A 25,201-nucleotide genomic window follows, 5' to 3' on the forward strand; every position below is an offset into this window, starting at 1 on the left:
CTGCTCAGCTACTGGAAGCTGCGGGCCCACTGAACTCCAACACTGTTTACAAATGGCGCAGCCCCGCTTCATTACCCCGCCATCCGATGCGCGTAGCCTGGAGTTTAAAAGTCCCATTAAAAACATAAATAGATAAAAATTATGTACCCAGAACGGGATTTATGATGTTCAGAGCCTGCTGGCGGTGGGGGGAAGAGAATCGGAAGAGAAATCCGTACATAAGCCAGGGGCTCAGAATCTTTGAGGCATTTTGACAGCATTCTTTTTGCTCACTGCCCATGCTCAGAGACACTCTGTCATTGGCAGTATTTTAAGGGGGGGAGAGATTGGGGAGATGGCACCAGGGTTGCCAACCTCCAGGTTGGCCTGGAAATCTCCTGCTATTACAATCGATTTCCAGACTACAGAGATTAGCTTCTCTGGAGGAAAATGGCTGATTTTGTGGGGTGGACTCCATGGCATTGTACCCTGTTAAGGTTTCCTCCCCTCCCCAGGCTCCACCCCACCAAAAACACCAGGTATTTCCCAACCCAGAGCTGGCAACCTGAGGTGACACACTGAGGGAAGAAGGGCAGAGGCAGGCTTTATTTGGAGGCTAAAACACATGGCAGAAGGAAGCTAAAGTCTGGAGGGGGGGGGAGCAAATATAGCTGGTAAGGTTTGTGCGCGTAGCCTGCAGAGGGAGGGGTTTGGAGAGCACAGGGCATAGTGTCACAGAGTCCATCCTCCAAAGCAGCCATTTTCTTCAGGGGAACTGAGTTCTGTTGCCTGGGAGATCTCCAGGCCTAGAGTTGCCAGCTCCAGGATGGGAGATATCTGGAGATTTTGGGGGGGGAGTATGGTGAGGGCAGAGTTTGGGGAGGGAATGAGCTACAACAAGGCTGTGATGCCACAGAGCCCATTTGGTGCCCATTAGAGCCAGTTTGGTGTAGTGGTTAAGTGTGCGGACTCTTATCTGGGAGAACCGGGTTTGATTCCCCACACCTCCACTTGCATCTGCTGGAATTGCCTTGGGTTAGACATAGTTGTCGCAGGAGTTGTCCTTGAAAGGGCAGCTTCTATGAGAGTTCTCTAAGCCCCACCCACCTCACAGGCAGTGTTCCCTCAAAACTGAGCTAGCATGAGCTGACTCACAGATTTTTAGCCTCCAGCTCACACATTTTTTGTCTTAGCTTAGGAGGGATGACCTCAGAGCACAATAATTTATGCAGTAGCTCACAACTTTAATGCCAGTAGCTCGCAATTTTAATACCAGCGGCTCACAAAGTAGAATGTTTGCTCAAAAGACTGCAGCTTAGAGGAAGCATTGCTCACAGGGTGTCTGTTGTGGGGGGAGAAGATATAGGAGATTGTAAGCTGCTCTGAGTCTCTGATTCAGAGAGAAGGGTGGGGTATAAATCTGCATTCTTCTTCTTCTTCTCCTCCTCCTCCAAAGTGGCAATTTCTCCAAGCAAACTGATTTCTGTTGTCTGGAGATCTGTTGTAACTCTGTGGATGTCCTGGGCCCACCTTACTGGCACTTATCCAGTCCCTGCTAGCTGGGACTGGATAGCTAGTCCCTGAGCATTCCAGAGAGGCAGTAATGTTAGTCCCCTGGAGCTAGGGTTGCCAGTTCTGATCAGTGAGGCATTCTGGAGTTGGTGGGGACGTCATGCAGTGTGCATATGTCACCTAGAAGTGATGTAGGCACCCCGGTGACATCGAGGGAGATGCTCTAGTATTTGGGCAAAACTCTATGGTAAAATCGCTCTCAAACGATAGTTTTGTCCAAAACCTAGAACGTAACCCCTTAAACATCACAAATGTGACTACATCACTTCCATGTGACATCCGCACGTATGTATGACATCGCTGTTTGGAGGATGGGTGAGGAAGTTTCCTCCTGCTGGCCAGTTGGCCACCAGCAGACAGTAGCCCTCAAAAATGGGGGATCCCCCACCCCCACCTGGGAATGGCAACCGTAGCTGGAGAAAAACTGAACAGGAGTCTGGGAGGTATCTTAAATACCAACAAAATTTATTCCAGCAGAAGCCTTTGTGAGTCAATGCTCACTTCAATGATAATAATAATAATAATAACAACTTTTTATTTGTATCCCGCCCTCCCCGCAAGCAGGCTCAGGGCGGCTCACAACATGTGAATACAGTATACAATAAAACCATGTGCAATCTATTATAAATGCATATACAATTTCAATATAAAATCATCCTTAAAATCATTAAAATTACATTAAACTTAAGATTATGGTGCTGTAATTAAGATCTTTCATAAAATCCAGTGATTAAAACATAAACATAGAGCATATCCAACAGGACTTTCTTGGCTCGGTTTATGTGAGGCTGTTTTAAAGAGGTGGGTCTTACAGGCCGTGCGGAATTGATCTAAGCATCGCAGGGCCCGTACCTCCTCCGGGAGTTGGTTCCACAGTAGGGGGGCCGCTACAGAGAAGGCCCGATCCCGGGTGGACTTCAATCTGGCCTCCTTTGGCCCAGGGATATTCAGCTGGTTCTTTCCAGCTGACCTCAGCGCTCTCTGGGGTTCATGCGGGGAGAGACGGTCCCTCAAGTAGACAGGTCCTCGGCCATATAGGGCTTTAAAGGTAATAACCAGCACCTTGTAACGAACTCGGTATGCCACCGGCAGCCAGTGCAGTTCGCGTAGCCCCGGCTGTATGGGCTCCCATCTTGGGAGCCCCAACAGCAGCCTAGCCGCTGCGTTCTGCACCAGCTGCAGCCGCCAAGTTCGGCACAGGGGCAGCCCCATGTAGAGGGCGTTACAGTAGTCCAGTCTTGAGGTGACCGTAGCATGGATCACCGTTGCTAGGTCCTGGCGCCCAAGGAAGGGGGCCAGCTGCTTCGCCCGTCGAAGATGAAAAAACGCGGACTTGGCAGTGGCCGCTATCTGTGCCTCCATTGATAATGAAGGCTCCAGAAGAACTCCCAAGCTCCTGACTCTATGGGCCGCTTTCAGCGGTACACCGTCAAAAGCCGGAAGGGTTGATGATGATATTGGATTTATATCACGCTCTCCACTCCAAATCTCAGAGTCTCAGAGCAGCTCACAATCTCCTTTACCTTCCTCCCCCACAACAGACACCCTGTGAGGTGGGTGGGGCTGAAAGAGAACTCACAGAAACTGCCCTTTCAAGGACAGAGTCTCAGAGAGGCCTACAATCTCCTTTACCTTCCTTTCCCACAACAGACACCCAGTGAGGTGGGTGGGGCTGAGAGAGCTCTCCCAGAAGCTGCCCATTCAAGGACAACTCTGAGAGAGCTATGGTCTTCCTTACATGGAAGAAGAAGATATTGGATTTATATCCCACCCTATAGTCTGAATCTCAGAGTCTCAAAGCGGTCACTATCTCCTTTACCTCCCCCCCTCCAACAGCCACCCTGTGAGGTAGGTGGGACTGAAAGAGTTCTCCCAGAAGCTGCCCTTTCAAGGACAACTCCTACGAAAGCTATGGCTGACCCAAGGCCATTCCAGCAGCTGCAAGTGGAGGAGTGGGGAATCAAACCTGGTTCTCTCAGATAAGAGTCCGCATACTTAACTACTACACCAAACTGGCTCAATGGATCTGTTGCACTCCCAGAAGCTTTTGCTAATCTTAGACGTGCAACTGGACTTCTGTCTTATTTTGTGTCTGGATGGGGCAATAGGTATAAGGGAGGAGACCGAGCCACTAGTCCTCATCCAGAACAGGCTGTGCCCTGTCTGAGAAAGGAAGGAGCCGATCCTTCTACCCATTCGGCAACAAGGCTTATCCAAAGCACACTCATATCTACCACCTGGGGAGGGGGCCTCAGTGTCGTGCCCCCCCCCCACAACTTGGCCGCCATTGCTAATTTATCTCACTTTCCTCTTTAGCTCTTTCCGCACATTGCAGGTTGCCATGGCGACGCAGCAGGCCACGAGCTCAGCCGTGCCGCAGTCCGCATGCCAGGGATTCGGGCAGCACTGAGCCCCCTTTGTAGTCAAGCCTCCCTTCCCCCCCCTCCCCATCACTTTATTCCTTTTATTATAGATGAAATACTGCTCCTAAAGATGCAGGAATGGCTTCGCTTTTACGAGTCGTAACAGTTGGACAGGGGAGTGGTGAAAAGAGGACAGAATCCCTTTGAACATGGGCAGGGCCCCATTTTCTTCCCTGGATGGGGCCACGGGAATCCCAGGAATTAGAGATCTCACACATTTCTGTGCTTCAAAGGTTGCAAATGGCTTGCGGAACTCTCAGCCACTGGCTGCTAGTAAGGGACTTAAATTCCTGGAGGAGAGGCCCGGTGATAACCCGTGCTCCCTCTAAGCCAGGACTGCCAAACACATCTGTTATGTGGGCCAGATCTGACATAAATGTGACTTTGCTGAGCCTGGCTGTGTGTGTCACAAAATGTAACGCCAGCTAGCGAATATATAGATTTTATAAAGGACACAGAGTAGCACAATTAAAACATGCTTAAAACATTAGCACTTGTTGGTCTTAAAAGGTGCTTTCTTTATATCTCTCCCATGTGATCCAGGGAACTGGGCAAAGGAAGGTCTGACTCTTTCCTTCCTTTCCCAGGAGTGGGGGGGGAGCCTCAGCCAATAGAAGGAAGAGAGGCATTGCTTAGTAGCTCTGCTGTGTAACTGAGAGAGCCCAGCAAAGTAGGCTATCCCTCCCCCTACTTCCTCCCCAAGGAAGGAGCCTCAGCCAATGGAGAAAATATAGGTTTTGCTCTGTAGCTTTTGTGCCATTGAGCAAGCTGTGATGTAGAAAGAAGCAAGAGAGAGGGAGAAGGAAGCAGATGACAGCCGTTTGGTCAGGGGCCTGATAGGAGCCCTCTGGGGGCTTGATCTGGCCCCTGGGCCACGTTTGATACTCCAGCTCTAAGCTGTGGAGTCTTGTGAACAAAAATTCTACTTTGTGAGCTACTGGCATTAAAGTCGTGAACAAGCAATTTGGCTATTGCTTATTAGTTTGCTCTGGCTATTAGTTTGCTCTGGGGACATCCTTCCTGAGCTAATGTGTGAGCGAGAGGCTAAAAAAACCTGCGAGTTAGCTCACACCAACTCTGCTTAGAGGGAACACTGTTGATAACTATGCTGTCATGATGAAACCTCCATGTTCAAAGAAAGTATTTCTGAATATCAGCGCTGGGAGAGATGGCAACAACAAGGGTCCAGCTTCTGTGCCCTGCTTGACGATCTTCTGGGGGCATCCGGACGACCACTAAGTGAAGCTGATCGCTGGACAAGGTGGATTGCTGGGCTGAGCCAGCCTGACTGCTATTACATCCATAAATAAATCACTATTTTGGAGGGAGAGAGGAAGACTGATGTTGAGTTATCTTCTGGGGATCACCATCCTCTGACCCCCATGCAGTCTTTAATCTCAACAGGGTTCTGTCCCCAGTACTTATATTAAATGATACAGCTCAGCTCTGGAATTGATGAGGTAGTGACCACGTGCAAAGTCCATTTATCTTACAACCAGACATCCCAGGGGGGAAAGGGAGGGGGAAAGGAGAGAAGCCTTGTCAGGGGTGAGAGGAGGCCCCTGATTGGTCATCGGAGAAATCAAAACTTTATTAGTGGCGATGGGCAAACACCCCTGCACTTAATCCAAACATATGTGTGATTTTTGAGAATGTCCCTCCGGAACACTTGATAATCACTCAGTATGTACTAATGAGGGTTTGTCAAGATGCTTGCAAAACGAATGCACACGGGGGGATACCAGCACAAAGATGCCTGTCCCCCTTGCCCCCATAAGCCACTTCAATCTTCCCCACTCTGATTTCCTGCCAGCGTGATAGGAATCGTTAATTTCTGCAGCCTCCCAAACTGAAACAGATGGCCCGCTATAAACTACAGTTCCCATCCTCCTGAGTGACCCCGTGAATTCTGAGCATGCTCCAACAGTAGCTACCAGCCACCCACCTAGCTGTTAAGGTTGCCAGGTTCCCCCCCCCCTCCGGCCACTGGTGGGGAATGGTGGGGTAGGGTTGCCAGAACCAGGCTGGGAAACTCTTGGAGATCTGGAGATGGAGCCTGGGGAGGACAAGGACCTCAGTGGGGTACAATGCCCTACAACCCACCCTCCAAAGCAGCCATGTTCTCTGCGGAACTGGTCTCTGTAGTCTGGAGAACAGCTATTGTTCCACAGGATCCTCAGGTCCCACCTGGAGGCCGTCCCTCCCACCCTCACCCTGAAATTTAGGAGCTTGGGGGCGACATTTGCACAGCACGCCCCGCCGACCCAGTGTTGAATGCCACCAAAGATGCAGACACAGGTCCGCTCCCAACATATTGCTTGCTTTAGGTGGGGGCAGTGCCAGCGCTAGAGTGCCGGCACAAGGCCAGTGCCCCAGGCACAGCACCCTTCCCTGCCCGGTGCACTCCTCCTCCTCCCACCCTTGCCCCCGATGAGGGCGAGCTTGGCAGCAACGTTCGCACAGCGTGCCCTACCACCGACCGCTGTAGCTCCATCTCCTGTGCAGCTGTGCTTCTGGAAGCACAGACAAAGCACAGGAGGCGGACCTACAGCACAGGAGGCGGGGCATGCTGTGCAAATGCCGCTGCCGCCAAGCTCCCGAATTTCCCTCACCGGGGTGAGGGTGGGAGGGATGGCTGAAAATGGCGCCCTCCCCATTGGGCCACGCTTAGGGTTGCCAAGTCTAATTTAAGAAATATCTGGGGACTTTGGGGGTGGAGCCAGTGGGGGTGGAGCCAGGAGACATTAGGGGTGGAGCCAAGATCAAGGCTGTGACAAGCATAATTGAACTCCAAAGGGAGTTCTGGCCATCACATTTCAGTGCCTTCCTTCCATAGGAAATAATGAAGGATAGGGGCACTTTCTTTTGGGGTTCGGGGGGAGGCACTAGATGCTGTCTGAACTGGGTGCTAGAGCTCCCTTGGGTGCTAGAGCTTGGGTGCTAGAGCTCCCTTGAAATACCCCAGAAACAACTCAGAAACAACTTGATTTGCACTTAGCTGGGCTCAAAACATCAAGTGCAAGCAATAAGATATCCCACCTCAGAGCATGAGAGACTGGTATGGTGCCGAAGGGTCCCGCGGAGCTGCCAGAGCTGTTACTGGCTTGCGGGGCGAGGTGGGGCCTGGGAGCGAGTACGGAGGAGGCTGAGACGCCGGGCTGGGCTGCGCTGCTGGCCGCGCCGCTGGCCGGATAGGGTTGACCGGCGAGAAGAGTGGCCGACGGGCGGAGAGAGTGTGGAACGGAGCGGAGCTGCTGGGATAGCTGGGACGCCCACGCCCAGTGCAGACGAGCGGCGTGTGGCGGGCGAGCAGAGAGACCGAGCGGAAAGACCGGGCGAGTGAGTGTATAGAGGCGGGCGAGCGACTGGAGACCTGTAATCACGCAACATGGGAAAGGCCGGGCCGACTGGCGGGAGGGAGGGAGGGAAGGGCAGCTGCGGCTTTGGCTGGGATGACTGGTGCAGCGGCGGCGGCAGGCGGAGGGGGTGCGGGCCGGGCAGCGCTGGACAAGACCGGCCCGCAGAAGGAGCAGGGGGCGGCAGCGGCGGGGCGGCTCGCCATTTCCCCCCCTCCCCCCGCTTCTGTTTTTATGGGGAGCGGGGGAAGAGGGTGGAAATCCTGGAGTCCCCCGCCAGGGCGGGAGGGTTGGGAAGCCTAGCCACGCTCCAGGCCTTAGGTTGTCTAATGGACGCGCTGGCAGTGGGTGGGGGAACAGATTGGTCATATGCAAAGCTCAACTCAAGAGAAAATGGGACCTCAAAGCAGGTTAGGGGTAGCCAGCTCTGGAAATGTTGGGACAGATCCTCAGGAGAGCAGGAAGCTCAACAGGCAATCAAACCCGGTTCTCCCAGATAACAGTCTGCGCACTTAACCACTACACCAAACTGGCTCTCTTCTGGAGGGCGGAAATGCTTAACACTATCCTAAGCAAACATGGAGAGGGTTTTTTTGAGTATTTTTATGTGCATGTGTGAGTGTGAGTATGTGTGCACATGTAAGCCATGGCAACCTCTGGTGACTGACCCCTATTGAAGGCCTGGAAGATATTCAGGCAGCTGAATAAAGCCTGCCCCTGCCTTCTGGCTCTGGTATTCCAAGGAGGTCTCCCATCCAAGTACTTGCCAGAGTTGACCCTACTTAGCTTCTGAGATCTGAGAAGATTGGGTTTGTCAGGGCTATTGAGGTCAGGATGCGGACGTGGAGTTTTCGCGTACAAGCTTTGGGATTTAAGCGAAAGTCAAACTTTTGTTGGCCTGTTTGGACACCTCTTGCCTGTTTTTGTATTATCTGGAGTCAGCACAGCAATTGGTAATGAAACCGGTGTTTATTTGGACAAGTTTAGTGCAAACGCTCCATTTATTGACCCAGAGGGTCAGTTCCTGTGGAGAAGCTCATTGAAAGAGTTTGTGATGTGGATCTCCTCCCCCCACCTCTTCCTGCAGCCTGCCATTTGCACTGAAAATCCTCTTTGAGGGTCACGAACAAAACAAATCACAGAGGCTGGAGAAGGAATCAAGAAAAACAGAAGAGGAACCGATTCCCTCTCTTTGCTGCCACCTCCCAATTTTTCCTTTCCGCAAATAAGCTGGGCTACAACCGTTCTAATGGGTTGAGTTCAGGAGTGGAATTCTAGCAGGAGCTCCTTGCATATTAGGCCATTCATTCCTGATGTAGCCAATCATCCAAGAGCTTACAAAAAAAGAGCCCTGTAAGCTCTTGGAGGATTGGCTACATCAGGGGTGTGTGGCCTAATATGCAAAGGAGCTCCTGCTAGAATTCCACCCCTGGTTGGGTTCATCCCCTGAGTGTTCACAAACAGAACAGAATGTTCACAAACATTCCATAACCACTCTGCTTCAACCAATCGACACTGAGTGAGGCTTCAACACTGCAAGTGCAATAAAGAACATGTAGAGCCTCCACCATCAAAGGCAGTATTCCCTAGAAAACAAAGCAACAGTGTAGTTATCCCTATTTTGGAGAAGCTTCGCAAAGGGATGATATAGCAAACAGGAAGTTTGTCAAGGTCACAGGTTCCCGATGTGGCACCTGTCAAGTCCTTTCCTGGCACTTGCCAACTCCTTTTTGGAAAGTGGGAAGGCCTCGGTGTGGCTTTTCCCCAGCAGGGCTTCCGATTGGCTGTGCGGATTCTTAAAAAGCCTGTTCAACAGAATGTCTGCCTGAAAAATTGGGGAGTTACTATTAAGAGTTGTATATAACTTCGATCCCTTATGCTTTGTGGTTAGCCGCGCCTACAGCAGCTCCCCCTCCTGTGGTGGCCATTTTGTGACTGTACCCACCGCCCTTTGTTAAAATTCTGAAGGTGCCCAAAGACACCTTTGAGGACCCCCTGGACTTGACAGACAACTGGTTTAATCCAGCATAGTCGTCAGAGCTTTTTTTTGTAGCAGGAACTCCTCTGCACATTAGGCCACACCCCCCTGATGTTAGCCAGTCCTCCTGGAGCGTACAGTAGGCCCTGTACAAAGAGCCCTGTAAGGAATTCTAGCAGGACCTCCTTTGCATATTAGGCCACACACCCTTGATGTAGCCAATCCTCCTGGAGGTGACAGTAGGCCCTGTACAAAGAGCCCTGTAAGGAATTCTAGCAGGACCTCCTTTGCATATTAGGCCACACACCCTTGATGTAGCCAATCCTCCTGGAGGTGACAGTAGGCCCTGTACAAAGAGCCCTGTAAGGAATTCTAGCAGGACCTCCTTTGCATATTAGGCCACACACCCCTGATGTAGCCAATCCTCCTGGAGCTTCCAGTAGGCCCTGTACAAAGAGCCCTGTAAGGAATTCTAGCAGGACCTCCTTTGCATATTAGGCCACACCCCCTGATGTAGCCAATCCTCCTGGAGCTTCCAGTAGGCCCTGTACAAAGAGCCCTGTAAGGAATTCTAGCAGGACCTCCTTTGCCTATTAGGCCACACACCCCTGGTGTAGCCAATCCTCCTGGAGCTTCCAGTAGGCCCTGCACTAAGAGCCCTGTAAACTCTTCGAGAATTGGCTATATCAAGGGCGTGTGGCCTGATATGCAAAGGAGTTCCTGCTACAAAAAAAAGCCCTGATGATGGTCATCAAAAAACGAATGTTTGTGTGAAATAAGTGATTCCATTCCCATCTGTTTTCCATTTTGCATGCATCTTGTGCCATTGATGAACCAAGGTTACCTGTCCCCAATGTACAAGGTCCTGTTGATTGTCACCATCCGCTGAATGCTGAGCCTCTCTGCCCCGCCATCTTGGCTGGAGTACCGACCCATGCCATTGCCCACAAAGACCGAATACTGCTTCACAGCTGTGGGAAGGTGAAGAAAGATGGTGGGTAGTTCTGAGCGCTTCTTAAATTGAACGGCTGTCGAGTCTGTCTGGCTTGGGCATGGGAACTGGCAGAATATCAGCTCTGAATGGAGAGATCCAGTTCAAATCTCTACTTGGCCAAGAAACAGGGTTGCCAGCCCCGCAGCGGGAGCAGAGGAATCCCCTGATTATGCAGGTTCCTGCCCACTGCTGGCCAGCTGGAGAAAGCCCCGCCCCCAACAGTCGCTACCCAGCGCAATGTCCCCAATGTGATGATGTCACATATAAGTGACATCATCACGCCAGGGGCAGTGCACAGTGGAATTTTGGGCAAAACTCTATGGTAACCATAGAGTTTTGCCCAAAATAGCTGAGTGTCACTGTGCAACATCCTTGGTGTGATGATGTCACTTCCATGTGATGTCATCACATTGGGTCCCCCCCCCCCTCCCAGAAAACTCCCTCTCACTCCCCGCCAGGAGGATCATCCAACCTGAAAACCCTACAAAAAACCTACGTCTTTTGTGTCAACACAGCCTACCCTACAGGGTCATTTTAACAACACCATGTGGGGAAAATTACATGGCCTTAAAAGAAAGATAGGATAGCAGTGCAGCAGATTCATAATGGAAGGAATGAAATCCTACCTGTATTAGGTGGCAGTGGGCAGTGCCAAGTGGCTAGCACTTGTGACATCAGTAGAGTGGAGATTAAGAAGGGCATCAAGCTGCCTTAAACTGAACCAGACCATTTAGCCCATCAAAGTCAGTATTGTCTACTGAGACTGTCAGTAGCTCTCCAGGGTCTCAGGCGGAGGTCTTTCACAGAGTCCGCTATCTGATCCCTTTAAATGAAGATGCTGGAAACTGAACCTGGGACCTTCTGCATGCAAACCAGATGCCCCACCGTTAGGGCCCCCTGCCCCATGCCAACCACTGCAACTAGAGTAGTCTTGGGGTGAAAACAACTCATCTGCTTTCCCCAAACCGGTGCTTCCACTGTAAATTCCCAACCCATGTCCCTCAGTCCCAAAGTACTTACAATCTTCAAGGGCCACGCTGATGGGTCCAGGTTCTTCGGGGAACAAGGCGTGGGTTGTCCTCTCCAGCAGCAATAGCAGGACAAGTGGGATAAATGGCAGGGTCATGGTTTCCATGAGGAGGGCCCGTCAAACCTATAGGGTTCAAGTCAAGAGAATTAAGACCCAGTTTTTCCTTGGAGCCTTTGTGTGTGTGTGTATGGCATTTAGCCATTAGCAGGACTTTTTTTGGTAGAAAAAGCCCAACAGGAACTCATTTGTATATTAGGACACACCTCCTGATGTCACCATCATTTTGCGCATTGTTTTTCAACAAAAAGGCAAGCAGGAACTCATTTGCATATTAGGCCACATCTCCTTACGCCAGGCGGAACTGCGTTCCTGCTCAAAAAACGCCCTGTCCAATATAGGGTCACAGATTTATGCCCCAGCAATTTGTATGGAAACAGTAAGAGTGATAGGAGACACTCTGGAGAGGATTTCTCATCCCACCTGAAATCCCTATTTCCATTTCATGCGAATCAAACCTGCAATTCTTTTGTGCAAATTTCAGTCTCCTTGCATGGCATCCCCTTGCGAGACACACGCCTTTTTTCAGCTTCAATAAATCAGTGTCATGCATGTATGCAGAAAGGACTCGCAGTGTGTACAGGTAAATACAATGGCGTAGAAACCTTCTCAGCCTGAGATACATATCGCATCTACAAAAGCGAGAACAAAAGGCAGAGCCCCCGAAGTGGTGCTGTGAAGCTCGGCAAGGCCTCCAGATCCCACCTATGGTTTCCACAGTCGGAAGGATCTCCGTCCCTGGAAGCAAAACTTCCCAGCCTCCACACTCTGGCTGCAGCTCAAAACACTCCCCCAAATGCTGCTCCCAGGAATAGCCTGGTGGGGAATCAGAGGTCTGCTGCGTGTGGAGGATTTGGTAAGAAGTCCTCTCTCCACCCCGGTTTGGTAGAAATTCTGGGCAGGACCCCTCTGTGAAACATAACTGAGGACATTTGTACCTTGCATCAGTTGTGCCCTGCTGTTCTCTGCGGAAGGGGTGGGAAATCTCAGAACTAGGACGGACGGTGTATTTTGACTTGGAGGAGATATTGACCCCCCCCGGGAAAAAAATGCACAATGGGTGGCATTTATTTTTCTCTGCAACTGGTCCTTGGGTCACCACGTTTTGCACAAATGTAGCAAACCAGGTGTCGCCGGGAAGCCGAATTAAATGATAATTCATCCTTTATACCCCCTTCTAAATGCCTCCACACATGCACACACACACATGCGAAGGAAACTTGCCAATGCTCTGGTTTCAAGGATGTCCACCAAAACACCTGTTCTGCACCATCATGTGCGGATACAATGGGGGTCTGGCTCAGGTTTCCTGCTGACAAGAGGGGGCTGATGAGGGAAGTCTCTTCCCCCCCCCACCTCTCCACACACCCCAGTTGTTGAGAGACAAAAAGTCAGCCAACTGTCCGTTAGGTTACAAGGAATGCCTTTTCAGAATGTCCTGATCTCTCCCAGGCCATAAAATCCCTCAAGGGAATCAGCGTTTCATAGGATAGGTGTTTCCTGGATGCTTCCCGCTATAGAATGATTTAGAATGGTTTAGAAAACAGGGAGACCATAACAAAGGACGGAATAGTAGTTTAGAACAGGGGTCCCCAACCCCCAGGCTGTCGACCAGTACCAGTCAGTGGCCTGTTAGCAACTGGGCTGTGAGTTGTATAATTATTTTATTATATATTACAATAATGTAGTTGTAGTAGTAGTAATAATAATAATGATACATTGGATTTGCATCCTGCCCGCCACTCTGAATCTCAGAATCTCAGAGCAGCTCACAATCTCCTTTACCTTCCTCCCCCACAACAGACACCCTGTGAGGTGGGTGGGGCTGACCCAAGGCCATTCCAGCAGCTACAAGTGGAGGAGAGGGGAATCAAACCCAGTTCTCCCAGATAAGAGTCTGCACACTTAACCACTACAGCAAATGAATAGAAATAAAGTGCACAATTGTATCATCCCAAAACCATCCCCCCCCCCTGGTTTGTGGAAAAATAGTCTTCCACAAAACCGGTCCCTGGTGCCAAAAAGGTTGGGGACTGCTGGTTTAGAACATTGTGAATGGTCCTGCAATAAGTCAAACTCATTCTCTCTCTTGCTGCATCAGAAGATAAGATAGGGCCGGCTGATACGATCAGTAGGTTGAAAATACACAGAATTGTGTTTATCACACAATTTAGAATCCATGTAGAGACATCGGTTAGCCGTAATGTGTTCTGCTATTTGGTGCGCAAAAGCTCTTTCCCATGTTGCACATAACGGTACTAAATTTTCAGGCTGCAATTTGGCAGATGCGATCCAAAGAAGCTTAGTACGACTGATGTCCGATAGATCATAGAATCATAGAGTTAGAAGGGACCTCTAGGGTCATCTAGTCCAACCCCCTGCACAATGCAGGAAACTCACAAACACTTCCCCCTAAATTCACAGGATCTTCATTGCTGTCAGATGGCCATCCAGCCTCTGTTTAAGAACCTCCAAGGAAGGAGAGCCCACCACCTCCTATGGAAGCCTGTTCCACTAAAGAATCAATGTAACGGTCAGGAAGTTCTTCCTAATGTTGAGCCGGAAACTCTTCTGATTTAATTTCAACCCATTGGTTCTAGTCCTACCTTCAAGGGCCACAGAAAACAATTCCACACCATCCTCTATATGACAGCACCAGGTCTCAGCAACGATCAAACAATGTGTCTCAGGTATTCCTGAGCCGTTCACGGTAGAAGCGGGGCATAAACTAACAGAAATAAAAAAATAAATTCCTGAAGGCAACATTTTGCATTCAGTGGGAGAGGTAAAAATGGGAACGTTTTGGCACATTTCCCTATTATTTGTTTCAGGGCACATACATGCTTTAAGACAGGGATGTCAAACTCATTTGTTATGAGGGATGGGTGTGATATAAATGAGACCTTGTTCGGCCGGGCCATGCATGTCATAAAATGTAATGCCAGGTGGTGGAAACATAAACTTCATAAGGGACAGAGACAAACAAGATTTTTGAAAAGCTTAAAATAAAGCGTGCTTAAAACATTAGCACTTGTTGGTCTTAAAGGTGCTTTCTTTGTCTCTCACCTGAACGATCCAGGGAACTGGGCAAAGGAAGCTCTGGCTCTTTCCTTCCTTCCCCAGGGGACCAGGAGGGGGAGGAGCCTCAGCCAAAAGAAGGAAGAGAGCCTGGGCTCAGTAGCTCTGCTTTGCAATTGAGAGAGGCTGGCAAAGCAAGCTATCCCTCCCCCCTCCTCCCAAATGGAGGAGCCTCAGCCAGTGGAGAAAATAGAGGCTTTGCTCTGTAGCTCCTGTGTGACAGAGCAAGCCTTGCAAAGCAAGCTGTGCTGCAGTAGGAAGCAACAGAGAGGGTGAAGGAAGCAGATGACAGCCAGTTGCTTGGGGGCCAGATAGGAGCCCTCCGAGGGCTTGATTCGGCCCCTGGGCTGCATGTTTGACACCCCTGCTTTAAGCCACGTTTGCCAGAAATCCCGCAGTCTCACTTCAATGTCACGTCTCCTTCTTGCTCCTCTGCTGGATGATCCAGCCTGGTTCTATCCCTGCTCCTCTGCTGGGCCAGCCTCTATCTTGCCTTGCTTGCTTACCCAAGGCTAATGTAAAGGCTGTCACGCGTTGGCTCCTTCCAAGGAAACAAGCTGAGTCCTGGGACCGCTAGACACACTGCAGGGTCTTAGCTCTACCCCAACTGTAGTGATGCGGGTCCAGGAGCCAAGGACAGGAGGAAGCTACCTTGGGGTCAGAAGATGGCAGCATGGGTTTAGAAAGCGACAATGGCCATAAGCCACAGATGCTTATTTCACACTGTCTGGTAGTGTTAGGAGTCCAGGGAACCATAATAGGTTGAAGCCATGCCTACCTTCTCTTCCTGCACTGTCACTATGGTTACAAAACTTTGGCTTGGAAATTCCTAGGTATTTGTGGGTACAGCCAGAGGACGGTAGGACTGGGGAGGGACTTCAGCGAGGCATAACATCATACGATCCATCCTCCAAAACAGCCCTTTTCTCCAGGGATGATGATAAATACAACTGGACCCGGTGTCAATAATGAGCTATAATCACTACCGGAAACAATGAAACTCTCATGCCAAGCGTGTAAATATGCGTCTTTTAGTGCAAGCGAAATAAAAACAGAAGTAAGGAACACCAAATACTCAATACTAGAAATTTTCCCACACAGTCTCTCAACAGTCTTTAAAGAATAACAGCCTCTTCAAAATAGCCTTGGTGAAGACGTGGGTGGAGTTTTTAATCTCTTAGTGTCCCACTTTTCTCCAGGGGAGCTGATCTCTGCAGTCTGGAGGCCATTTGTAATTCCAGGAGATCTACAGGCACCACCTGGAGGCTGGCACCTTAACTGCCACTGACTGGGAGAAATCTCAGGCTCAGAGAAACAAGAGGACTTTTTTCTTGCTGCAGTGCCCCAGGCAATTGCCTGGGTTGTCGAGCCAGAGATCTGACCCCATGTTTGGATAGATTTCCAGGAACTGACCTCTTGCTTGGTTGGTTAACTAGAGATCCTCCACATCTAGGGTTGCCAAGTCCAATTCAAGAAATATCTGGGGACTTTGGGGGTGGAGCCAGAAGACTTTGGGGGGGTGGGACCAGGAAACATTGGGGGTGGAGTCATGAGCAAGGTTGGAACAAGTACAACTGAACTCCAAAGGGAGTTCTGGCCATCACATTGAAAGGGACTGCACACCTTTTCAATGTCTTCCCTCCATTAGAAATAATGAAGGAAAGGGGCACTTTCTTTGGGGGTTCATAGAATTGGATCCCCTGGTCCAATCCTTTTGAAACTTGGAGGGTGTTTTGAAGAAAGGCATCAGATGCTATGCTGCAATCAGGGCTTTTTTTGCAGCAGGAACGCCTTTGCATATTAGGCCACACCTCCCTGATGTAGCCAATCCTCCAGGAGCTTACAGGGCTCTTAGTACAGGGCCCACTATAAGTTCCAGGAGGACTGGCTACATCAGGGGTGTGTGGCCTAATATGGAAAGGAGTTCCTGCTACAAAAAAAGCCTTAGGCGCAACAGTGTCCCACCAGGTATCTGACATACTTTCAGTCCCACTTCTGGTCTCGGCTTGCTTTGTTTTGCCCGCCTTCTTCCATGCACAGGGCCAGTGCTTTAATGCTCAGTCTCACAAGCAGACTAAGTTCTCAACTTCTGAAGTAAATTAACAGTTTGTGTGTGGTTTTTTTTTTTTTTTTCAAAAAAAGAGCAATAACTATGCCCTCATCCTTCCTTTGCGGAGAAGAGGTGTTATCAACCCTAATTCTCACCTTTAGCTGGCAAAGAACTTCAGGTGATAATGTCAGGAGTGTTTATGCACACAAGCGTGAGGGCAGGGAGGAAGAAAAGCAAGAGGAGATAAAGGAGTCATCACATTATAAAAAGTCTTAACTTCCGAGGTACCAATCGGCCTGCTTTAATTTCTTTTCCCTTCTGTAGGCGGCCGTCGCAAGCTTATTTATTTTGCTGAATTTTGTCGACGGTGGGCCTTGATTTGTGAATTTCTTTCACAGCACATTAGATGTCATTTTGTCACAACTGATGCACATGCAGGGGCTGAGTTGAACGGAAGTCACAGCATCAGATTTCCTTAATATGGGCACGGGTGGGGGGAACAATATGTGATTGCTGTTTGTCCAAGCAAGAAAAAACAACATTTCCAAAAGGGTTTTTTTTAATCAGTTTGGTAATGTCCCCACACTAAATATAGGCAAGCAATGGTGTTGTGCTTACAGCATGGGATCTGGGTTCAAATCTTCCTTCAACAAAGGGTTGGGAAATGGCTGGAGATTTTGGGGTGGAGCTTGAGGGGGGTGGGGTTTGGGGAGGAACTTCAAGGGGGTATAATGCCATAGAGTTCATGTTCCAAAGCGGCCACTTTCTCTAGATCAGCAGTCTCCAATCTTTTTGGCACCAGGGACCGGTTTTGTGGAAGACAATTTTTCCACGGAACGGGGAGGGGGGTGATGGTTTTGGGATGATACAATTGTGCACTTTATTTCTATTAGTTTGGTGTAGTGGTTAAGTGCGTGGACTCTTACCTGGGAGAACCGAGTTTGATTCCCCCCTCCTCCACTTGCAGCTGCTGGAATGGCCTTGGGTCAGCCCCACCCACCTCACAGGGTGTCTGTTGTGGGTGGCGGGGGGAAGGTAAAGGAGATTGTGAACTGCTCTGAGACTCTGAGATTCAGAGTGGAGGGCAGGATATAAATCCAATGTATTATTACTATTATTACTACTACATTGTAATATATAATACAATAATTATACAACTCGGCCTGGTTGCTAACAGACCACGGACCAGTACTGGTCCACGGCCCAGGGGTTAGGGACCCCTTGATGAACTGATCTCTGTCACTGGGACATTAGTTGTAATTTGGGGAGATTTCCAGCCACATCCTGGTGGTTGGCAACTGTACTTCAGCTAGGGTTGACAGCTCAAGTTACCTGGCCAGCAGGACATCCTTCTGGGAGACCAGAAATGATGTTGAGCATTTGGGGCCTACTTCTGGTTGGGGGTGACACTGTTTTGGGGTGTTTTTTTTGGCAAAGCTCTATGATAAATTCAGCTTCAAATCAAAGAGTTTTGCCTTAAAAACAGAGTGTTACCCCCAACTGGAAGTAGGTCTGAAACCGGAAGCAGGCCCAAAAAGGTCAGTTGGGGTGGGATGTCCCCCCGCTTTCCCCCGCTCCCACCGGGGGTTGGCAACCCTGACTTCAGGACATTTATTTACTTATTTAATTTGATTTCTATCCTGCCCTCCCCGCCAAAGCAGGCTCAGGGCAGCTCACATGGGATGACTGTGGGCCAGCCAGTTGATCTCAGCCTAACCTGCCACTTAAAGTTACAGTGACAATAAACGTCTGAATAAAGAACCATGTTAAGCCATCTCAGAGGATGGGCAGGTAGAAAAAGCATGTACTAGATTGATTGATCCTCCACCATAGGGTTGCCAAATCCAATTCAAGAAATATCTGGGGACTCTGGGGGTGGAGCCAGGAGACTTTGGGGGTGGAGCCAGGAGACATTGGGGGCAGAGCCAGGAACAAAGGTGTGACAAGCATAATTGAACTCCAAGGGAGTTCTGGCCATCACATTTAAAGGGACAACACACCTTTTTAAATGCCTTCCTTCCATAGGAAATAATGAAGGATAGGGGCACCTTCTTTTGGGGCTCATAGAATTGGACCCCCCGGTTCAATCGTTTTGATACTTGGGGGGTACTTTGGGGAGAGGCACTAGATACTATATTGAAAATTTGGTGCCTCTAACTAAAAAAACAGCTCCCCCAGAGCCCCCGAAACCTCCAGATCAATTCCCCATTAAACCCTATGAGAATCGATCTCCACATAGGGAATAATGAAGTGCTCAGCAAACGTTTCCCTCCATTTCTGGCGACTCTGAAGCGAGGGATTGGCATCTCTACTTACAAGTTGCTGCCAACTTCTTCAAAGTAACACAGACACACCATCCCAAGAGGAAGCCTTTCTCAAGTAGAGACTGAAGCCTCCGGGAGCTGGAAAGGCACATGGTACTCTGGGGGCAGGGCTTCCCCCTGCTGGCCAGCTGACTGGGGGCAGGAAGGAGCCTGGGAAAGTGGAAGAACCCCCGTTGGGACCTGGGGATTGGCAAGCCTACTCCACCAGGATATGAAGCAAAAAGGTAAAGACAGGTCTGCTTTTCCAAGGGGTTTTACCACAGCCATCCACCAATGTGGGAAAATGTGCAGGACTACACAAGGCATAAATTGGGACTGTTAGACTTCCTCCTTCCTGGAGACTCTGGCCATAGAAAATCAATCTTGTTCTCCTTTCATTCGGCCTCCTTCTGGGTTGCTTATAACTAAATGGGTCCAGGGTTCCTCCAGGACTAGGTTTGCCAGGTCAATAGGCTTCACAATCCCCAGTTCCCAGTGGGGGATCCCCTGGTTTTGCAGGCTCCTTCCCACCCCCAGTCATCTGGCCGGGAGGGGGGAAGCCCTGCCCCAACAGTCACCATGTGCCTTTCCACGACGGAAGGCTAGAAACTGCTTGCTTTTTAGAAGGTGTGTGTGCCTTTAAATCTGTAGGAGTCAGGCTGAATGGGGGCAGGGTAAGTCAGCAGAACAACATGGCTGCTCCCAGTGAACTGCTAGAAAGGAAGAGGAAACCAGCACAACAAACAGAGGGTGGTTCCTTTCAGAAGCTGTTTGCACAGTAAAATAGAGAGTAAAGAGTAAACTAAAACCTTTGGTTGCTCTGTGTTAGTCTGAAGAACTTGATTGAATATACAACAGATGGTTACATTCAACAATTCTATGAGTAAATTGCTCCAGTAAGATCACAAAAGTGTTTTGGCTGTTCCGTGTGTGTGTGTGTAAGAGAGAGGGGGGTGGGACGTGCAGCTGCTGGGGGATGAAGAAATGAAGACTGTATTCAGGGGAACTGCACTGCTGTATTCTAATTTATTTAAGGGAATGTAAAAGCCTCCTGGCTCTACCCGCAAAGCCCCCAGATATTTTCTGAGTTAGACTTAGTAACTCTGCAGCTCTAGGATGAGAAATACCTGGAAATTTAAAGAGTAGAGCCTGGGGAGGGGAGGGGCTTGAGGACTAGAGGCACCTCAGCAGGATACAATGCCATACAGTTCACCCTAGCGTTTTTCTCCAGAGAATGGATCTCTATTGTCCAGAGATCAGTTGGAATAGCGGGAGATAATTAGGCCCCACATGGAGGCTGGAAACACTAGCTTCCTTCCACCTGAACTATCCCATTCTTGAGATCTTCCCCCAACTCTTCAATGTCAAGGAAGACTACATGGGACAGAGTCTTTTCTGCTGTTGCACCCAAAATCATGGCACTCCCTTCTTCCTCAGAGGATTTTCCTCTGCCCCTTTAGCTGGGGGACTTGAGACAGTGGGCAAATACAGTTTTCTCCCCGAAGCTATTTTCAGGGGAGTCGTCATGTTGGACTGCAGTAGACGAGCAACGTTTGAGTCCAGAAACAACATCAAGCACGTTAAAAACCAGTAAGAGTTCCAGGGTATAAGATTTTGAGAATCAAAGCCCCTTCATCAGATACGGAATCTTGTTCTTCTGAACTCGAATTCTGCTCTTCTTCCAGAAGGCATTTGGTAAATTAAGTGGTAAAATATATTTGGTAACACCGGCTTGATTTGCTATTAATTTTGTTTCTTCTGACTGTGCTTTCAGGACCATTATTATATTTTGTTCTTTTATGCTGGAGTTGAGTATGTATTTAAAGACGGGCTATACCGGGTGGCCAAACTTGCTTAATGGAGGAGCCACATAGAATAAACATCAGATGTTTGAGAGCCACAAGACATAACATCAGATGCTTGAGAGCCGCAAGACGGGGAAAATATTGCTTACCGTTGTCGTAAGTATTGTAGAAAGATCACATATATTAAGTGCTTGGACCACTGAAACCATTATATCAGTATTATCAACATGGTCCATCTTGCTCAGTATTGTGTTTTCTGACTAGGAATGGGTCTGGTCTGGTTTTCTCCCTGACATGCTAGTTTTCTATATGCAGGGAATGCTTTCTGAATGGAACAGCATTCAATCGTGCAAACTCCCACTTCAAATGACCTCCATGGAAGTTAAATGTCAGATGCAGCCCTAAATGTTCAGTGCTGAATGTTGGGGGTCTTGATTCATTTTAAGCTTCCTCCCCCATTCACACTGCGCAAATAGCTGGTTCAACACCCCTCCCTCGCCGTACAAGCACACACCCTGAAACTTTCTGTAACGAGAGAGAAAGATCCTTCACTGCAGTCAAGATTGTTTTCTTTGTATTTTAATTTGGGGACTGAGACGGTCCTCCCCCTGCTTTGGAGCAAGGCCCTATTTCAACCCAGGGGCATTTGATAGAGAAAGTTTCCCAGATAGGGTTGCCAAGTCCAATTTAAGAAATACCTGGGGACTTTGGGGGTGGAGCCAGGAGACTTTGGGGGTGGAGCCAGGAGACTTTGGGGGTGGAGCCAGGAGACATTGGGGTGGAGCCATGATCAAGGCTGTGATAAGCATAATTGAACTCCAAAGGGAGTTCTGGCCATCACATTTAAAGGGACGGCACATCTTTTCAATCCCTTCCTTCCTTAGGAAATAATGAAGGATAGGGGCACCTTCTTTTGGGGCTCATAGAATCGGACCCCCTGGTCCAATATTTTTGAAACTTGGGGTTATTTTGGGGAGAGGCACTAGATGCTAAACTGAAAATTTGGTGTCTCTACCCCTAACAACAGCCCCCCCCGAGCCTCAGATACCCGTGGATCAATTGTCCATGATTTTCTATGGGAAAAAATCTCCATAGGGAATAACAGAGTTCCCAGCAGACATTTCCCTCCCCTCCCCCCGCTTTCTGACAACCCTGAAGCAGGGGGAGGGTCTCCAAACCGGGGGATCCCCTGCCTCCACCTGGGGATTGGCAACCCTATTTCCAGATGTTGGCCTTAGTTTGCCAGATGAAGAAATGGATAACAGAGAGTCCTTCTTACTGCAAGGGTGGGCTCAACTGAGAACTCGGTGCTGTTAGAACAGGGGTGGCCATAAGACCATAAGAGAAGCCATGTTGGATCAGGCCAATGGCCCATCCAGTCCAACACTCTGTGTCGCACATAAATGTCAGCTGTTTGAGAGCCGCAAGACAGGAAGGAAGGCAGGCAAATATATGGGGGAGGGCTGAGGGAGAGAGAGGTGAAAATAAAGCAACTTAAAATCCATTTTAAGTTAAGGAGATTTAAAGAGAGAAATGCCTTCTCAAGCTGGCCAGTGGGGTGGTGGGGGCTTTGAGAGCCACAGAATACATGTGAAAGAGCTTCGTGTGGCTCCCAAGCCACAGTTTGGCCACTCCTGTGTTAAAGCCAGGGCTTCTTTTGTAGCAGGAACTCTTTTGCATATTAGGCCACACGCCTCTGTTGTAGCCAATCCTCCTGAAGCTTACATTAGGCCCTGTATTAAGAGCCGTGTAAGCTCCAGGAGGCATGGCTACAGCAGGGGGGTATGGCCTAATATGCAAAGGAGTTCCGGCTACAAAAAAAGCCCTTAACTTAAAGCTACATCGAAATGGAGCAGTTATCAGTAAAACAGCCTTCTAAAAAGGACAGAAAGAAAAAACAACCTTAGGGCTGGGGAAAGAAAGTAATTTGTTTTGTTTTTTTTCAAAAGGAGGGGGGTTTTCACAACAAAACGGGTGGGAAATCACACTTTGTCACGCTGAGAAATCGCTCTCTGGCATCTGGAGACGATGACGATAGAGCGGCTGGCCCCAAGTCACTAAGTGCCAAAAGATATCTTGTTGGTGCCAAGATCCCAGGAGAAGAAAAACATCTGGTTTGAAGGAAACCACTGGAGCTAGAAAGGGGTGTGAGAACCGCTGAGAATTAGCAACATGGCTCCATCCAAAAGAAACAAACCAAAACCAAAACAACCGTGAATCAGGAGATTTTAAGTCCAGTGTTATCCAAATGGCTAGACAAGTCCCAAGAACAACCGACCAGGAAGCCTGCAATGGCGGCGTACAGTGGAAGCTTGCCTATGATTTTGGAAACTGAAGAGGTAGCCTGCCTCTGAATATGGAGGTTCTATTTGCTCATTACAACTCCCCACCTGTTTTCAAGCCATGAACTTGTCCAGCCTCCTCTGAAAGTCACCTAAATTGCATCTAATGGCAATGAGTTCCTTAAACTGAGTTGTGCAATGAAGGCATGATGGAGATGTGGAAACCACTGAGATTAACTGCCTATGAACATGGAGGATCTGCCCTGTCTGTGCAGGTTACTGGCCTTTAACCAGGCGTCATTTTGGGCAGGAGCTCACCGGAGTGGAGCTCTGGAACCTCTAAATTTTATTGTGCTCTTTCTTTCTTACCTCCCCTCCCAAAAGATTACTTGCTTCTGGGTTCCATTGTTCAACCCCCCTGTGAGAATTTGACAAACTTTCTAATATTTTTCCCACAAAAAAAAAAAAAGGGAAAATAACCAAAACATATAAAGCAGACAGATGGAAATCTTCCTCATGCCACATAGGAGAAAGTCATTTAAAAAGTGCGATGGGAATAAGGTTTTCTTATGACAATTCTAATTCAAGAAGCATTTTAAGTTAAGATGCTGAGTTGATAGAATTTAATACACCTTCTGGTAATGTCAGTGGTGTGTGGTATAGGCAAATGAATTATGCAAATGAGTTATGCTAATGAGTTCCAGCATCTCTTTTTCTACTAAATAATCCCTGCATTTAACAGAATGCTAATTTCTTTACCCTCCTTTGAAATCCATCTGCACTGGGGCTTGTGGCTGTGAGTTCTACAGGTTAAGTAGTACAAATTTAGTTTTCCTGGCCTCCCATCAATTTCGCAGAGTGGCCTAGAAACATACAGGAGAATAGGAGAAAGAGTTCTCTAAGCCAAGTTGGAGCCAATCTCACCGGATATTCTCTTTATAATCACGCCCCCCCCCCCACACACACACATGAACCCACATTCTCCCTCTTCTCTTTGTGGTTCCCATTATGGCAAATCCTCCACTGCAAACTCCTTGGGGGAGACAGACCCCTCTCCTTGAACTCTGGAAAGTGTGAAGCAGAAGGATGGTGATAGTTAAATAAATTAGCAGCCTCATTCACTTTCTCCAGGCAATGCATAATTTTATTTTTCTCTCTCTGCCCGCTCCCCCAATCAGCAGAGTTTTTCACCTGAGCTGAACAGACGTGAGTGCCATTTTAATAGTTGCCACTACCGCCCCCCTCCACAAAGCTAAAACGTCCCGAACGCTTTTGCTTTTCCTAACAAAGAAGGAACTCCAGCCTCCGGATCATTTGGGGCCATCCTTTTCTGCACTCTTCCCAGCGTTACGATTTCCTTTCTGCGATGGGTTAACCACAATGGCACGCAGTATTCCAGATCCAGCTGTGTTTCAGATTTAGGTAACAGCATTCAGAGGCTTGCCTTAGACTCCCGTAATAACATTAGGCTGTTTGATCACAAGATGCTCTTTTGGTCACTTCTTAAATCTCATCTGCAGAATGGCTTCATTTCTAGAAATAAACCACGTTAGGGTTTAAAACTGAGAAGCCAGGCACTTGGGAGATGGAAAGCTGTCCCTCCAAATCCTAGAGCGGGGCCTGCAATTTGGTGCCCTTGGGCATAATGGCTCCCAGCAACATCCTTCCTGTTGCCCGCTAGGTGCTTTTGAAAGCAGGTGGAGACTAGCAGGATTTCTGATTGGCTATTGGCCTAACAAGACTCCTGATTGGCTACTGGAGATTTTACAGGCTGTGCAGATTTTTACAAATATTCCTTTGGTAACAGCTGCCACCACAGCACAAGGATCATCACTGTGTGACTGAGGAAAAACTGTGGCAACCATTTTGTGGTTTGCTCCGCCTCTTGCAGTGTCCATTTTGTGGCCATGCCCACCATGCTGTGGCAGAATTTCCAGGGTGCCCACAGGCACCTAAAGGTTGGGCAGCCTTGTCCTACATTGTGTAGGAGCTGGTGATAGTGGCAGGCACAGAGTACACAAGCCTCAGCTATGGGCATGTGGCGACAGAATAGTCCATCTGATAAGATTAGCTGCTTGGCACAAGGCATCATGGGACATGTAGGCACCTAATTCTCTGCACCACTACAGGTGCTGGCTGAAGGATGGACCTGCTGGCCCTGATCTTTAGCACCACCACAGTTGATGGCAAGAGGTGGTACTGCAGCTACTAATTTTGCAGGGTTCAAGTGGTACAAGAACTCTGGTTTTAAGAGATCCAGCTAAGCTGCAGGTTTGGAGGTGATTCCTCCTTTG

General features: G+C 48.9%; 1 protein-coding gene across 1 annotated transcript in view; it reads right to left on the minus strand.

The window, feature by feature from the left end:
• Positions 1 to 25,201, minus strand: part of SEMA6B (semaphorin 6B) — a 217,469-nt gene that overhangs the window by 64,732 nt on the left and 127,536 nt on the right. The window contains exons 2-3 of the mRNA XM_060232671.1: positions 11,323 to 11,455; positions 10,153 to 10,279 (exon numbers count right to left, since the gene is read on the minus strand). Of these exons, the coding sequence (XP_060088654.1) occupies positions 10,153 to 10,279; positions 11,323 to 11,437 (242 nt within the window). The 5' untranslated portion in view covers positions 11,438 to 11,455. The remainder of the gene's footprint in view (positions 1 to 10,152; positions 10,280 to 11,322; positions 11,456 to 25,201) is intronic.

Source organism: Heteronotia binoei, chromosome 2, assembly GCF_032191835.1.
Source record: "Heteronotia binoei isolate CCM8104 ecotype False Entrance Well chromosome 2, APGP_CSIRO_Hbin_v1, whole genome shotgun sequence".
NCBI lineage: Eukaryota > Metazoa > Chordata > Lepidosauria > Squamata > Gekkonidae > Heteronotia > Heteronotia binoei.